General features: G+C 40.3%; 1 protein-coding gene across 4 annotated transcripts in view; it reads left to right on the top strand.

Annotated features, from left to right (window-relative positions):
• Nucleotides 1–4,096: 4,096 nt before the first annotated feature.
• Nucleotides 4,097–18,137, top strand: part of DENND1A (DENN domain containing 1A) — a 284,733-nt gene continuing 270,692 nt past the window's right edge. For 3 of the 4 annotated variants that reach the window (XM_019541015.1, XM_019541013.1, XM_019541014.1), the window contains exons 1-2: nt 4,098–4,232; nt 17,337–17,407. In XM_019541015.1, coding sequence (XP_019396560.1) covers nt 4,216–4,232; nt 17,337–17,407 — 88 coding nt within the window. In that variant the 5' untranslated portion in view covers nt 4,098–4,215. Of the gene's footprint in view, nt 4,233–17,336; nt 17,408–18,137 lie in introns of all 4 variants that reach the window. The other variant, XM_019541012.1, reaches the window with a different exon arrangement.

Below are 18,137 nucleotides of genomic sequence, written 5' to 3'. Positions count from 1 at the left end.
ATTAGAATCAATCATCATATGTACAAAATAAGAAGAGTATAGTAGTAGTGACCCCATAGGTAAGTCTAAACCAGATTTTTCATTTTGACAGGGTCATTAAATTTATATTTTGTAAAGAAAGTAATATCTTTTACAAAACTGTTTGTATTCTTTGCATTCTTATGATTAGACTTTATACCTTCTAAACTGTTCTCTTTGGGTAGCACTTGCATTTTATGTCCTTCCCTAAATCCAGTTTTTATTAATGACTAATTTGTTAAGCCATTTTATTGGAAACCCTTGCATTATGGTATGATTACCTTCATATTTACTATAATCATTTGTTTATCCGCAAATGGTAGATTAATGCCTTGATTATCAGTTAGGGTCACAAATACTCAGGAAAGTCGTGGGGTCACTTTACATGCATTACAACACATTAAATCCCTGTGTGGATGCTGTGATTCAAAAGTAAAGTGGCCATAGCTCATGGTCATCAAGAAAACTAAGGCCATTTTATTCTGAATGATAGCATTCCCCTGAGGTTTAACCCCTTTGTTCTTTCACTGCTTGTTAAAACTTCCCCTTGGAAAATATAGTGTTCAATAGTTGCTCTAACTGGATACACCATAAAGACCACGAATAATTAGGTTTCAAACCAGTTTAAACATTAAGTATTCATAGAATCATAGATACACAGAAAACCAGGGTTGGAAGGGACCCCCAGGAGATCACATCTAGACCAACCCCCTGCTCCAAGCAGAACCATCTCCAACTAGATCATCTCAGCCAAGTCTTTGTCTAGCCAGGTCTTAAACACCTCCAAGGATGGAGATTCTACAAACTCTCTAGGTAGCCTGTTCCAGTGCCTCACCACCCTCCTAGTGAGAAAACAATGTAGCTTGATTGTACAGGCATTTAAACTAGCTGGTTGGAATAGTCTGTGACATAATGGTTAATTCCACCAGGATTCTTGTAAAGAAAAGGATGCCTTTACTAGGTGACATATTTGCGTGGATCACAGGATTCTTGATATATTTAATGATTTTGTTAATCTGTTTGCTTTCCATTTCATATTCCCACTGAAATGGACCTGCTACACACATGTAACCATGATGTCATTGCCTCTGAACATATTACTTGCTTTCATGGTATTTTAGAAATGCTGTAACTATCTTCACCAGTTCTTGGGTATGTTTCTTTCCATACTGATGGTCTAATGGGTCTTCTTCTGCCCCATTTTTGTCAAAGCTTAAGGATGAAATCCTGCTTCATTAAAGCCAATGCCAAAACTCCCACTGACCTCCATAGTGCAAAAATTTTGCCCTGTGTTTTCTTCCAGCATAACATAACAAAGGGGAAACAAAGAGTGCTGAGAAGAGAGTTGCCTTTATTTATGAACTTCTGCAACATGCCACTGGTCAAGCCATTGTCACAGGGGACCACAGTGGCTACTCTTACACTTGGGCACATGACAGCTTATGATATAAACCTTGCTGTAGCGATATGTTTGCAAAATGATTGATATGCATCCCACAGGCTCAAACATCAGAAAGCATATTAAAGAAATCCCAAATGCATGTGTTTTATTTTAAAATCATGATTTTAAAGACTAACACATGCGGTGTGGGGGGGCAAACTCATGTTTTTTGAATGCCTGAGGGTGTGTCTACACAAGACATTTACTGTGCAGTAGCTTGTTATTACTGCGCAGTAGTGTTGCTGGCCACACACTGTGTTGCAATGCTACTGCACAGTACTAACAAGCTACTGCGCAGTGAGTGTCACTAGGCAACCACACCAGGATGCTACTGCGCAGCAACACTGGTTACTGCACAGTCATTTAGTACTTGGTTATACAAGTACTAAATAACTGCACAGTGGGTGGCTCATGCAGAAGCACCCATTAAGTATCAATACTGAATTCATTCCAGGGACATTATAGCACTCGTGTCACATACACTGTCATCTTTTGTGGATTATTTAGATCTCAAATGTTGGCATCAATTATGGTGTGATGGTGGTTGGTGTTCCATTGTCAGTGTAAACGGTTTGCACGTATTGAATTTTTCTCTGAATTACCTGTGAATGTGGAATAAGTTTGTGAGTAAATCTTTAATCAGTATTTTAAACCAAGTCACTGTGTTGGAACACACTCAGTTTTGAATACTTTTCTCTCACCTTTTGAAAATAGTGTAACAGTGCCCAGTACATTTTACTACTGGTATTTAGATATTGATTGATTAGTCTGGAATTTCCATTCCTCAGCATATGCAGGCAGCTTTATACCACTTTGCAACCTCCATAGGGAAGACTCTGGTTATTTTGATATAAAGTACCTTGTAATGGAATAGCTATTCTTGCATGGGGAAGGATGGTCAACTCTGTAAGTCGGTCTTACACTAGTATAACTGTATGCACATCAAGCCTTTTGCTAGTATAATAATTTTGTCTAAAAAAGGCAAAAAAAAAGGACAATAACGAAAATAGTTATGCCCATAAAACTTTAAAGGGCAGAATAGGGGAAACATTCAAAACAGTATTACTCAAATTAGAATCCTCCTTTGTATTCTATGTTATACAGATTTATACTTACACAATTCACAGCAGACAGTAACCACCTTTCTCAGTAGCAGCCACTTTAATTTCTGCTGGACTGCAGCATGGAAGAACTTTGGTGCTACAGTAAATACCAGCACCTCACTGTGTCCTTTGTTTCCTTTTGGTGATTTTAGTTTGCAAGACCACAGCTAGCTGAGCATCAATAAATTGGACCATTACATCCTGGAACATGTATGGTCAAACAACAGTATCATCTGGTCATTTCCCAATTCAGGTGGCATGACTTGTTCCCTTCTCCTCTTAGCAAGTGGCTGTGTTCTAGGCATCTCCAGCTGATGGCAGGCTCCAAACTGTTTGTACTAAGTCTCAGTAACTTGGTCGTTTTTTCTGGGCTAGTTGCCATAATGCTATTGAATTTGGTGTGCACAGATTAACTTTAGGCATATTCTTCTCTTTTTCTCCAACCATTTAGTTGGGCTATGAACCAAATAAGCCTCACAGGTTTTTTTCCCTTAGTGATTACTATTTTAGATTACTATTTTATTTATTATTGGGGGTGTTATTTGTTTTATATGACCTATGCTGGGACAGCCTTGTTCCTTTGATCAGGTTCTCTGTGGGAGACAATTGGTTGGAAGTATTTGTTTTGCCCATATTCTCAGAATTGCCAGATTCCTCCACTGGATTCTGTGGTGGTCTGTAACCCTTGGAAATCCTTCTCTAGGCAATTTTCCAGCTCCTTAATTCCTTACTGAACCTCATCTTTGATTCCAACCGGTTTCAAGTTGGACAAAAGTTTTTTTTTAGCACAACTTATGTCCTGGAAAACGTGTTGAATCCACATTCATCGAATTGCCGCTCTTCTCTTTGATCCCGATTGCCAGGCCATATTGTACGTTATAGCCTGGCGGCAGCTCTTCTGATTTTGGATCCAGCTGAGTTTTTATTTGTCAGCTGACTGGATCTTCCTTTTCAGAGCCTCTTTTATATTTATTCTCAGGTCCTGTACTTCTTCCTGGCCAGCTTGTATTGCTTTTGGAGCTGATCCATTGCCACAGAAGAGGCACACCCAGTTCCTCTCCTCAGCCTTCGCCAGCCCCTGCACACGGAGCACCCCATTGGGGAGTCATAATTTAGGAAGCGATACAGTTTTGGAAACGAGGGAGGAGCACCAGGCCCCACTCCACAGGGCCCGTGGAGGGGGGCACAGGTGTGCAGGAGCACAGTGACAGCCCTTTCTGACAGGGCCATAAGCCCCAGGTGGGTTTTCTTCTGGTCCATGCCCTCTGTGAAGCTGAGGGCAGGGCTGCGGCCTGACCTCGGGCAGCCATTGCCTGCTGAGGGCAAGGTCTCGGCTGGCTGCCACCCCCTGCCAGGTCTCTGAGGCGTGGCCCCGCCCCCCGGGACGGAAACTAGGCGGCCGTGGTCCCGCCCCCCGAGGCTGGGCGGTGGTTGAGCGCACGGCGTGCGTTGCCATGGCAACGCGAGGGGCAGGAGGCGGGGCACTCCCCCTCCCCTCCCCTCCGGCCCGAGTCCCGGCCACACTACATCTCCCAGCAGCCCCCGCGTCGCGTGAGGCGACCATGGCGCTGGCCGGGCTGGCGTGAGGGGCCGCGGGCGGAGCACAGCGTGTAGCAGCCGTCCCGTGCGGGCCCATGCGGCGCCCCCGAGATCATGGGATCCCGCATCAAGTGAGTGGCCGGCAGAGAGGCCGCAGGGCAGCCGCCCGGCGTGCGCGCCCCCCACGGGGCCTGCGGGGACGGGCGGGCGCTGTTCTCCGGGCGCCCCGGGGCTGGGTGGGGCCGAGCCGGGCGGGGAGCAAGGCCGAGGCGTGGGGGTTGGACAAGGCCTACAAGGGCCGCTGTGGAGCGGGGGGCGCCTGCACCTGAAATGCTGGGGGCTGCAAAAGAGGGTTGTATTTTTTTGGGGGGGCTCTCCTCTCTTTGCTTTGTCTTAATGCTGTGAGTTTAGCTACACGGAGTCCACCCCCACAGTGGCCTTGCGCACGCTACGTTCTCCAGGAGAATCTTCTCGCGGAAAGGCCGGACACACGCGTCATGCCACTGAGGCGAGCCGGGTGTCTGGCGACGTCCTGATGATACTCGGCGCCTCCCCGGAGGTGTCATGGAGCGGGTTATGGTGGTGCCTTTCCCTGGCTTCGTGCCTCCCTTGGCCACAAATGGGACATGGGGCAAGATGAGCCTGTAGATGCTGGGGTCGGAAAGGACCTCAACAGATTGTCAATGAACCCAGCCCATGCCAATTCTTGCGTTGTTGGGTTGGATGAAGAGAGGTGGCGGGTGCTTTTTGTCCTTGTATTCAAACCCGCTTGCTGCATTGGCATGGGTTGGGGTCACCATCCGTGATGCTGCTGAAGTTCTGGAGTTTTGCTCAAGCATCGGGTAATGGCTACAGGAGAATCACCTTCTGTCTGTTGCTTGCGGAGATGGACTTTGCAACCACTCCCCGTGCCGTTGCCACATCAGGATTAATTACTGCAATGCATTCAGTATTAAGCTAATCCTTCGGTCTGTTTGCCAGCTGTGGTTGGCACAGAACGTGTTAGCTTGTCTGTTTTGTTTGAGTATTGAGCCTCTCTTTTTTTGTTTGTTTGTTTGTTTTCCATGTGGATTTTGATATTGGGGTTGTAGTGTGTAGTGGTCATACATCTTGGCTATGCTGTTGTAGTCAGCAAGGGCTCCTGAATTGAGACCCTGTTGATGACAGGCACTCTGTTAGGACAGCCATGTTATTGGAGCTTGGTTTGTCACAGCTTGAGTTCATTGGCCCTAAAGATATATGCAAGGCCTTCTTTTTCCCACTCTCTCGTAAGGAAACACTAGTGATTTTGCAGAGTTAAGTAGTGGTTATGTGGACCTCTTCTAAGAATTGTATGGGGAAGCCAGTTAATAATTGTTTGCTGCTAGATTAGTGGTTTGGCTTTTGGGGGAGTAGTTGATACATTTCTTAGTGTATTTCTTAATACAGTTGTTGTGTGCCTGCAATAAGATTGAACTTTAAAACGTGCCTTAAAAAGAGTGCAGAAAGAGGGAGTCTCCCCCAGTGAGAGACTCATGGCAGGGCTGCCTGCTTTGCAGCTGCTCTGTAAGTCGCCCAAAGATTTTTCTGTTGAACATCCTCATTACAGCAGCTTTCACCTTTTGCATTGCTATGGGAAATAAAAGCGTTAATAAGCCAACAGGGATTTTTGCTTATGTGCAGTCTTGCAAGTCCTTTTTTTGATTTACATTCCCACAAATTTATTACCAGTCATATGCGTAAAAGTAAAGGAATTGGACATAAGAAAGACATTTGGAATTATTTGATGAAATAGTATGTAAGTTCATGGTTCAGTTCACCATTGTAAATTTGACAAGCGCTTAAATTAACACTTTTCTAAAAAAATTAAGTTTGTAAACATAACTTACAAATTGCAGACATGCTTCAAACCTGTTGAGTTTTTGTTTTGTTGTTTTTTTTTTAATGGCAAATGAAAGTAGGCCCTTTTTGAGATTAGTTTCTTTTTCCTTCCACTTCTCCTCTCCAGGTAGATCTTTTCTCAGATAGAGGAGAAGAGAATTTATTTTAGCTAATGAGAATGTATGCAGTCAGTAGACATAACTTTCCGAAAAGTGAAAATTCCTTTGTTTTGGAGTGCTATTTTGTTAGTCTAAGTGAGCAGCATCTCTCTTGAAAGAATGCATGTTAGGAGGATGTAACGGAAGAAGCAATAAGATAGTATATTTCTGAAAAATAGAACAACTTATTGTATTGTCATTTGTTTTCTAGGAATTCCACTAAATTGAGTGGAAAATCAAGGGTTGGATTAATTTATAGGCATACAATGTTTTAAGAGAAAAAAATGAGGATTTAGGCTTTGGTTTGGTTACCTCTCCCTGCTCTTGGATAGTTTTGGAAAGTGAAGTGTAAAAAATATGGAGCAACTCTTTGGAGTTTACTACCAGTCAAATTTCAGAGTTTTATACAAAGGCTATTGCACTTAATACAGAAAATTACTCATTTACTACTAGAAGCAAATATGAGATTTGTGACTGAAAAGCGTTTTCAATAAGCCTGAGTAATGAAGTGTTGCACCTGAATTGCACAGGAACAGACAATTTGTAAACATTTTGTGTAATTTTTATGTAAGCAGCAGAATAGAATGAGGAGAAACAGCAGAGGGGTCCAATAAACACTCAGTGGTCTGTAAGCTAGTAGAAATGTTGTTGTTTAACACACAGAATTGGCTCGCTAGTTATACCAATCCCAGGTGTTTAGTAGGAAAATAAATTACCTTTCTAAATAAACTAGAGCTATTCTTTGTCTGACACTTGAAAATTCCAGGACAGAAAGTTGGTGGAGTGGTTGGAAGCAGAAGGAAGTAATACGGTATGTAGTATTCCAGGGGGCAGAGGTGTGGAGAGCATTATCTGAAACGCTCTACTAGAGCAAGAGGTAGCAGGAATTGATGAAGGACTTTTAAAAAGATCCAGAATTACACAGTTCCATGTTCTGTTTATTTCTTTCAAAATTTGTATGCAGGTAACAAAGCCTTTTAAATTCAAGGGGTTTTTTAGTACTTTGACCTTGGCCTGGATACAGAATTGCAGAATCAGCAATTTGGGGTGCTGCTTTGTCAGTGGCTTCCTTTTTGCATGTTTTTGGGAGCCAATTAAAGGGGCTGCTATAGATATTGCAAAAAGAGGTTAATTGCAGTTGAAATAAAGATTTGTAATACCATGACACAGCATTGTGCTTTATTCTGTCATGATATTTTGAAATACAGGGACATCCTTTAGTCGGTTATTTTTATTTACTGCCATACCCAATTGGACTGAAAAGAGAGTAATTTGATAAAAAGCTGAAGAAAAATTAACTGAATAGACTGCAGTCCAAATATATCTCTATACAAAGGTAATGTTTACAAAACAAAGGACACAGAAATGACAGTATAATTAGGATGGGGCCAGCAAACAATGCCTTTACAACCTATTTCATGCTTTTGATTTTAATATATAAAAAGAGTCAGATGGAACCAGACATTTTATGAAAACTGGCTGCCAATAATTCGGGATATTTAAACTGTAAGAACTTCCTTACACTCTTTTAGAAGGCAGGAATTCTTGTGGGTGATTATTTTCTATTGGACCAGCTGCATGGGTGGGAGACATGGACAAGCTTTTAGGTATCAGAGTACCCTTCCTTAGGTCTCTGGGAAGAAAGCAGACACTTAATTTTATAGCTCTTTTTGGGAATCGAGAATTTTGAGGCTTAAAATGAAACCGCTTATAATGAATTTCTAGTGAAGCTGAGAGCCATACTTGGGTATTCACTTGAATGTCATAGTTACGTTCATTGACTTAAAAAAAATTCAGTAGTGCAGTGCAAGTGAAGTTTGCAACAGGTATGCTGTTTGACTACATAGCACTAAGAAGCCAAGTATCAGTAACAACATTTGATGTTTATCACCCAGGCAGTGTAAAGATATAGATCAGGGCTGTCCAACTGGTGGCCCTGGGGCCATATGATCCGTGAGGCTCCCACAGAGCTGTCCCTCCCCACCACTGTTCTGACTGCAGCAAGATCTTTGGTCTCCAGGTTCCCCCTCCCTCCTCTGGTTTCTACTTCCTGCCCCTGCCCATGCCAATAGGCACAATAGGGTGGGGGAAATGTGGCTGGGGACCTGAGGGTGTGGCCAGGGCTAAAATGGCCCTTCCCAGCATGAGCGTGGATAAAGACTAAAAGTGCTGTAATAAGGATATATCTAAGAGACAGAACTGCAGTTGTATTTCTGTCTGTTGGATATGTCCTTGTGTGTACAATATAAGATTTCTGCAAGGAGAGCTTTGATTGTGTCCCTGAATTGCAGCTGTGCCAGTGGTTAATATCCATAGGTTCTTGTTCCAAATATATTTTTTCTAGTTGTTATGGTAGTTAACAGTTAAGGGGCCTTCAAATGAAGGTCATGGTGTTTTACAGGGGCTGTCCTTATAACAACTCACCTTGAGAGAGAAGATCAAGTTGAACAGTGCTAGAACAGGTCATTGTCATCTGCACTTACAAGTACAGAAGTTTTATGTGTTTTCAAAACCAGGTCTTTCATCAAAGGAGAAGCAGGACTTGTGCTGGCAGTGACTTACTGTCAAGAGAAGGAAAATGCTGGCGTGCGGGAGGGTGAAGAGATGCAGGTGACATACTTCTAAACATGCTAGTATAAAGTAATACAAGATACTGAAGCATGTTTCAGTTTCACATTGTTCAGGGGAAACTTGCTCAAGACCCCAGTGTGCTTTGTATAATGCAAACTGAATGAAGTTCCTTGTCAGATGATTGCAATCTGACATTTCTTCTGGATGGCTTTATGTGTGGGAGTGGTAGAGATAACCAAAGAAGATGTAATTTGGGTTGTTTTAAAATCCCATTTATATGATGGAAGAGTGGGATTGAAAAGTACAGTGAAATCAGAGAGGCTGGGCTGAGAGGAGGAGGAGAAGATGGCAGAGCTGTGCAACAGAGGACTGTGCCTCTTGGTTCAAAGGCTGCAAAGGTGGAGGTTCCTTACTATCCACCTCTGATAACACCTACAGAAAGAATCAATCCCTGCTGCTGGGAAAGATGAGTGTGCATAGACTCCTTTGCGACTCTTCTCCCTGATCTCGGCTTTGGGTGGGAATTTGCTGTTCTTATTCTGACCTGCCCTTCTTGCTAAACGGGAAGCTGTACTGCCTGCTTGACCTCTTGGCTTCTCTGAGTGTATAGAGAACTTCCACTATTTTACACATCTCTGATTGAGTCCTAGTAGCTGTGTGAATGAGCTGTCCTCAGCCTTCCTTGAATCCCTTGTACTCTGTAGTAGATGGTGCCTCTGCTACCTGCAGCTTTCCTTGGCAACAGTAGAGCGACACTGACCTCATTCTTTTGTAGCAGCATCAGAGTATTGTAGCCCCGATGGCCCAGGAAATATGTGAAAAACAAGATTTGTTTGTACCCCTCGATCTCTCTCGCCCATGCAGTTGGTCCAGTAAGAGGTATTACCAGACACACGTTTGTTCCCTGTAATTTTGCTCTCATTACTTTTGGTCCTGAAGTTGCAGATAGCAACAATGAAAAATGACAGGGTTTTCTGTTCAATTTTACTTTGTTGCAAAACTGAGCTGCAGCAGAGCTACACGAGTTGCTTGTCCACTGCTAATGGGGTGATAGCCTGGTGTGAGCTAGCACCTGGCTCATTTGGAAGGGAGTAAATGCAAGAAGCTTACTTTTAAAATATCTGAAGACTTTGATTCTGCAGAAGTTGATGAAATTGGTTTGGTAAAATATTTTATCTGCCACCCAACTCTGGATTTTCTAAGTTGTGAACTCTGCTGGAAATGTAAAAAGTTAAAGCTTTCCTGGTTGGAGGAAGGAAACAAGGGAAAAGGAATCGCTTGGCACAACTAGATAGAAGGCCGGTTAGAGTTGTACCTTAGAGTCAGAGATGCGTAAGTTTTTGTGAGCAACAACTTACTTGTCAGATGCTATGAACATTTCATAGCATCTGGAAAAGTGAGCTGTTGCTCACAAAAGCTTATGCATCTCTGATGCAGTTCATCTCTGAGGTGAAACTCTACCCGACCTTCTGCCTGACTTGAGACTAGCATGGCTAACCACCTGTCTCTTGACACCGCCAGATAGATGAGTACAATTTGTCAAGCCTATGCTGTATTTTTTTGCTGTTAACAAACAAAGTAGTTTGGTTGTTGGATTGCAAACCATGTTAGCAAGCTACAGCTACCCAACCCAACATTGTTTTATATTTCTGTTAGTGACTTGCAGCAAAAGTAAACCCAAAATGTTTGTCAAACGTTGAGAACAAATTAGTATTTTTCAGTTCTATAGCAAATTTTGTTAGAGGAGTTTAAAGCTTTTGTAGGCATAATAGCTTTCTTCTGGGAAAAACAGCATTACTGATATTCTTTCATAGATGTGGTATGATGACTTTTCACAGTTGTCAGCAGTGCGTGATAGAACCAAGAACAGAAGACAGTCAGTCCTCTGACTTAAAACATGGTTTTCAGGAACCAGTTGTGTCGTAAGTCAAAACGTTGTAACTCAGAACCAATTTTCTCATTAAAAAAACAATGCTATAAATGGGCGATTCGTTCCTGAACCAAGGCCCAATACCCTATTTTCACTAAAAATACCCCAGAATTTTGTACTCGATCAATTATAGATGAGTAATATAACTACATGAATGTATTTATATTGTAAATACCAATCATATTGATTTGGAAGGACTTCTTTGAGGTGACTGCTGGATTTGAAAGGCTCTTGGTTGGACTTTTTGAAGGGTTCTTGGCTGGAGTCTTCTTAGGAGTCTTGGCTGCAGATTTTTCTGGAGTCTTGTCTGCTTTTTTAAGGAAAGTGTCCAAGGAAGTTTGGACAGATGTTCTCCAGGGAGATGAGCGACGCAGCAAACTTGTTTGCTGGTGTGGTGTCGCGTTGGATGAAGTGTTGTAAAATTGAAACTGATGTCATAAAGTTGAAACAGGGTGTCAATTTATAAACCTTGTAAGTGTGAAATGTTTTAAGTTGAGGACTGCCTGTACAGGGGTCCTAATGACCAGTTTTCTAATAGTACCAAATATATTGATATATTAGTTAATATTACACTGCGGAGAATGAAAAAGTATAATTAGTTTTCACCTTGGTCATGCACTTCAGTTATACATCAGATAAATATATAGTAGTTCTTTGTGTGAAAAATCGCAAAGGGGAGATACCTCCAAAATGATCTGTAGCTGCGGAAAACTGACATGAGAAGAATCTGGAAGTTGCCAAAGTTCTGTAAGTGTTTAGTTGATGTAAAGCTGTAGGAAAGAAGGCAAACTGGATGTCAGGTTTCATTGATCTGGAAATTCAGTATAAATAAGTAAAAAGAGGTGGTAGTACTGATAAAACACTGGTTAGGTTTCATGCAGAGCACATCACACAGTGTGTGCAAGTTACCATGTGCTGAAGTGCCTGTGGTTACCCAGATAAGAGTTCAGCAGCGTCAGTGCAATCCTGTCCCAGCTGATTTCTCTAAAGAGCAATATTTTACTATAGTTTTGAGAGTTGTAACTTATCGGAAGAGAGCAAAGTTAACTATTCTTCATTGATATGTATGTCCTAAACTCTTGTTTAGAGTTTGTTTTGTGCTGTAATACAGATGGCATATTCCTCTCTGGAGATGGTTGCATTTCAGCAATGATAGAAATGCTTTCTGTAGATATTGTTTTGAAAGTAATGTGAGACCTGTTCACAAGAAAGTCCTTTAGATCTTTAAGACTGACAACATTATGCTGCATAAATGAAACATAGATTATTGTTGGGGGTGGGGAAGGAGGAAAAGAAAGAGATTTTTGTAATTTAGTTGATGATAAAGTTGAAGGATTTTTAAAGGAGCATAAGGGAATTAGTGGATGTTGGCTGCCCAACTCTACTCAGTTCCTTGGAAAATCCCATTTTAGTTTAAGTGGAATATTTCCTTCTGTGCTACCTGTTCTAATGTTTTATTTGTAAGAAAAAGATATTTAGGCAAATGGGCAGAATTCAGACAATGTTCTCAAATAACTCCTAAATTTTGGAAAGTATTGGTATACTTTTTCTTTTCTAATTTCGGTGGCAAGTATTTTACATGGTATTCTTCTGCATTAATCCTTTCTTATAGTTTGGCATAAGTGAAAATTTAGACTTTAAATTTAGAGTTTTAGACATAAAAACATTTAAAAAACAATAATTAGTTTCTTGTTGGAGTGGACTGTCTTGGAAATAATTCTTTCTGCATGGAATATCTCTTAAGCAAATTGTAACATCCATTTTTACTATATTAACTTGATATTTAGACTTTGCTTAAGACTTGTCTTTAAAAACAGTACTGTAGTAATAAAGGTTTTAAACTGAGCAGTTACTGAAATGAACCAAGTAAGTTTTGCAATGTCATATCCTTGATATTTCAATCCTATTTATGGTCTCACTTGTTAATTCAGCCATGTGTAGTCTAATGATTAGTTGCATACTGTTGAATAATGCATTATCTTTGAACTAGCTAATTTTTTGAGTATTGAAAATGTGAATGGAATCTGGACACCAGAAAGCCTGGCAGTAAACGGAGTATTGTTTTAAACAATAAATGAGGTTCACAGTAATATTTGCAAAATGTGTGTGTTGTAATGCACGGTTGTGCTTTTTTTGGTAAGTTCTCTGTAAATTTGTGAAGTCCTAGAAGGACTTGTTTCCTTGCTTCTACAAAAACTTATAAAATGTTCAGATTTCAACAATGACTTTATTTTTCTATGGAGGTGTTAGCTTGTTGAATGCACTCTTTGATACTAGCTTTGAGTTGGTAGAACTACTTTAATTTCAGAAATAAATAGAGGCTTGTCATAGAATATTAAAATGTGAAATTTAATGCCTCTTTGTCTGAATGTATCAATGTGTATAGTATGTGTTATTTGCCAGCTGGGCTAAGCAATGTTTTCACTGAAAGATTTAAACGTAGACCTTAAAATAGCAAACACCTTGTTAGTGTTATGTTATAAACTCCCAAATATTTTTACAGCCACTGTATAAACTTTAATAAAGGAAAAATTGTGCAAAACATAAAAGGTGTAAGCAAGGTAAGATAAGACTGCAGCGCTTAGTTATAGGCAAGTGAAATAATTCTGTGAGGAGGAGGAGGAGATCTCACTGTCCGATTTTTATCCTGTGTCCTCAGTCTAGGTCCATAGCTACGCTTCTCTCTATTTAGAACATGCTGTATATAGCCAGTAAGCACCACTGACAGTCATGGAAGCATATTTTGTTATTGTAATTTGCTGTGAAAATTTATGGCCCCTGGACTTTTTAAAACTTACTATATCTTGTTAAGGTAAAAAAAAAAAAAGGCTATTAGATGGAAATCAGTAGGGGGGCAGTGATAAGGAAATCTTAAGAAAACTAACTAAATTGTGGATCATTATCATAAAGTGTTCTTGGTTATGGCAAGTATAAGGCCTGACCCTCCTGTACTGCTAAAGTCAATCAGAGTCTTTTTTTGTTTATTTGATTAGGTATGGAATTTGGCGTGGTGCCCTATCAGATATCATAGACTGACTCTGGCAAGGGCTGAAAAATTCTTCTTCAGTGTGTAGTTATTAAAATAAGAGAGATTATCTGGTAGAATCTCCTGACTTTATTTGTCTGTGCTACCTGGTGAGATTTTGCTTCTGGAAAAAGGTTCTTTAGTTTTCCGCTACCAACTCTAGCATGTTCAGTAAAATCTTGTACGTCATTTTCTTCTTTGTTAAGAGTGAAGTTGGTAAATATTAGGGGTGTACCAACAGAGATTTTTTGGGGCCGATACTGATAGTTGATTTTTTAAGGAGTCATATCAGCTGATACTGATCCAATTTCTGATGAGCAGCCCAGCAGCTTGAAGAACACTGTCGGCTGGTGAGTCTGTTGTGGTGGAAGGAGTGGGGGAGAGGAAGGGATGTTGGGGTCATCTTAAAGCTAAACCATGTTTCTTCTCTTTCCAATTGGTCAGAACAAACATTGCCATAGGGTAAAGTGATGTTAAATTAAGGAGGACACTAAAAATGGTATCTTGTTAATTGATTTTGCTGTATTTCCCTGTTCTCTGTAGCTTGTATTTTTCAACAGAGTAGGCATATAGTTTGTCATTATGTGTTTATTAATACTCGTATATGTATGCCAAGTGTTCTCTCATGTCATATTTGGCTAACATTTTAGTGGTGCTGCTTAAAAGAAAGAAAAGAAGTTGAGCCTTCTGGGAAGGAACAGGTCTTTAACCCCTGAACTCAAATGTTGATAAATAATGGTATTTTGGTGCGTTTCCATAGGAGCACCATTAACCCCATTTCTTTATTTTCTGTCTATTCACAGATATCCTTACTTTTCATATTTTTGGAGTCCTCTTCTTAAAAATATTGCATGAGTGTAATTCTTTATAGTGTAATAGGGCATCAAACACAATAGGAAGATTCTCTGTCCAGTTTGCAGCACATCAATGTTTAAACTAGTGTTTCTCAACTTTTTTTTTAGAGACAAAGCACCCCTTGTTAGGCTTGAGGCACCTCTCAGAAATGCCAGCTCTTAGTTCTCACTAATTTTTTTGACTGTGGAAAAATAATAGAGCAGTCTTTCTGTCGCAGAGAACTCAGACCACAACATGTCAAAATGTTTTTGACATTATGGATTCTTATTTGAAATCTCTGGATTTATCTTTTAACTTGTGTTCACACGTCTAACCGTGCTAATATTGCGTGACACCCTTGAAAGAATCTCAAGGCATGGCACTCTGATTAGAATCGCTGGATTAAACTCTTTAGTAGACCACCTGAATAAATTAAATTGAAAAGGGAATCAAGTCTTTAATGCCTTTTTTTTTTTTGCCCCTTTTGACTGTGTATATTGGCTCAAGTGCTATAAAGACAATGGATTAGATAGCCTATTAAATGAGGACCCTATCAACTAGATACCAGGGTCCCAATCTGACATTACAGTTTAATACCTACTAGTCACACTGCTGCAGTAGTTGCTAGTGAAGTAGATGTAACAGTCCCTTTGCCCAGTCTTATTTTTTGCATTTAGGAAAAAATCGTTGAGTGGCTTTTGGCACAAGTTTTTCTTCTTAAGTTTGTAAGTACATTTTTTTTTTTGGTTAGAGTTTTACAATTTTGTTTAGCTTTTGTTTACTGTTTAAAAAGAAACAAATGCTTTTTATAGCTGGAATCATAGAAAATTAGAGTTGGAAGGGATCTCAGGAGGCCATCTAGTCCAACCCCTTTTTCAAAGCAGGACCACCTCCAACTAGATTGTCCGAGCCAAGGCTTTGTCTACTCTGGTCTTAAAAACCTCCGAGGATGGCGATTCCACCACCTCTCTGGTTAGCCTGTTCCAGCGTTTTACTGCCTTCCACATGAGGAAAATTCTTCCTAATAAATGAAACCTCAACTTCACCTGCTGGAACTTGAGCCCGTTGCTCCTCGTTCCAGTCCAGCTTCATCGTCTTTGGAGCCAACCATCCTTCAGGTAGCTGAAGGCTGCTATTAAATCCCCCTTCAGTCTTCTCTTCTCCAGACTAAATAAGTCCAGTTCCCTCAGCTTCTTTTCACAAGTCATGTCTTCTAGCCCGTGAACCATTTTTGTTGCCCTCCACTGGACTCTCTCCAATTTGTCTACAACCTTTCTGTAGTGGGGGGTCCAAAGTGGGACACAAGACTCCAGATGTGGTCTCACTAATGCTGAATAGAGGGGAAGAATCATGTCCCTGCATCTGCTGGCAGTGTTCCTACTAACGCAGCCCGGTATGCCGTTAGCTTTCTTCACAACAAGGACACATTGTTGGTTCATATTCACCTTACTGTCCTTTGTAGCTCCCAGGTCCTCTTCTGTAGTGTTGCTGAGTAGCCAGTCGATCCCCACCCTGTATCGGTGCACTTTGGACAGAATAATCCCGTGCACGTCTGCAGTTCTCCTTATTGAACCTCATGAGATTTTTTTGTTTTGTTTTGTTTTGTTTTTTTGTGCAGTCCTTCAATTTGTCAAGGTGTCTCTGAATCCTAGCCCTACCCTCCAGCATATCTATTACTCCCCCCCAGCTTGGTGTCATCTGCAGACATGCACTCCATCCCATCTTCCAGATAGTTACAGAACTAATTTTGAATCATTAATGTATTTTGAATCATTAAATGATAGAACTAGCTAAAATAAAACTGAATGAATAAACAGCTGAGATTTGTAGTTTAAGATAATTTAAGAGGCATTGCAATGGTGATTTGGGTTAATTTTATAGTTGGTATTAAATAATGTGATAATTAAGTGCTAACTCCATGGTTAGGCACTGGAAGGTAATACGGATTTAGTGATAATAGTGTTTGCTAAATGGGACCTTGCAGTATTGCTCCTGGTATCCCCTTTTAAAGCTCTTCGCTGTCCTAAATATGACTTCGTCAGATTCCTTCCCCCTCCTTTCTTCATCCCTCTCTGCCCCTCTCCCCCTGCAACAATCCACCCAAAATAACATTAGATCTTCTTGAGTTTCCCTTTTTTTGCTAACTAAATAGGTACCATCAGGCTGAAATCAAAGGTCACAATAATTGGAATGTGAATTTAGGTCACTTCTCATTTCCTGGTGTAGCACTGCTTTCAGTTTAGTTAAGTGAAGGAGGTGGGAACAAAAATTTTGTTGAACAAACAAATGACTTTAATTTTTTTGCTTTGATTAAAACAATGAACAAAGCAGAGTTTGCAGGTAATTGCTCTTGTACATCTCCATCTGGAATCAAGCTGTTTATTTTAATCCAGAACTGGTATATTATAGTCCAGGTAATTGAACAGAACTCTGGAAATGGATTTAAAAAATGCCCAAAATTCTTTTTCTTCCTTTTCCCACTTTCAGATTGGCAGACTTGTGTTCCTTTTTTAAGTAGCTGGAGTTGCAGACTGATGACATGCTAAGACTGGAGGATAGGTGCCTAATTTCTACTGACTATTTTCCATTTGGGTTGGATGCTGAAATCCTTCAGGCAGCTCTGAAAATTTCATTTAAATAATGTTTAAACACCATATTTGTGTATCAGGTACACAAGATGCAAGCTGCTAATTCATATCCAAACATGCAAAATATAAAAATAAAAATAAACACAAAAAAACCTTACATGTGTGAAGCCATCACCGTAAAGACTGTGTGCTTAAAAAGCAAATTTTTAAGGTGGTTCAACTCTCTGTTCTGAAAATATTATTAATGTACCTACTGTATTCTGTTTCAGACAAAATCCGGAAACAACCTTTGAAGTGTATGTTGAAGTCACCTATCCAGGGGCAAGCAGCACTGGAACAGGTACTATTTTGCATTTGATTTCTGTTTTATTTTTTTTTAACTGCAAATGCTTTGAGAGCTTATGTAATATAGTACTATGAGGCAAACACTAAAATGTTTTCTGAGGTCTAACATAAGCAGAAGCACTCCATACAGTTTAATCTATGTCTCTAAGTTGAGCCCTTTAAGAGGCTAAAACAGAAACCAAAAAATGATTGATTTGAATGTTGCCTTTGATTCGATCCATTATCTTGGCCAAATCATTTAACTACTTGGCCTCAGTTTGTCTCAGACTAGAATAATGTTAACTACCCAAGAATATTTTGAAGTTATACTACAGGGCAGCATCAGTGTGTAAATGTCATGTTCTGTCTTGACATTTTTACCTGCTGTTATAAGTAACACTTAAGGATTTAGACCTTCTGGATGGTATTTTTCCACAAGACAACTTCTTCTCCCTCATGTTTATACATCTGCCATATCTACTCTCTTCCTTTTTCCCAAACTTTCTTTCAAGGAGGTAGTTGTACCTAGAAATTAGATTATAAAAGTATCTTATGGTCTGATTACTACTTGAAATTAGCTATTTGAAAGATACCACAAATTTCCTAAAGAAACTAGCTTCCATTGACCAGCTTCTAGCTAACACCATATTAGCTACTGTGGATGTTACATCTCTGTACAATAGCATCCCCATGAGGATGGGTTACAAGCCATAAAGAACATTTATCCCTGACAAAGGCACTGCTTC

The sequence above is a fragment of the Crocodylus porosus genome, unplaced genomic scaffold (genome assembly GCF_001723895.1).
Source record: "Crocodylus porosus isolate Cpor-Errol unplaced genomic scaffold, CroPor_comp1, whole genome shotgun sequence".
Classification (NCBI taxonomy): Eukaryota; Metazoa; Chordata; order Crocodylia; family Crocodylidae; genus Crocodylus; species Crocodylus porosus.
This window is presented reverse-complemented; position numbering and strand designations above follow the sequence as displayed.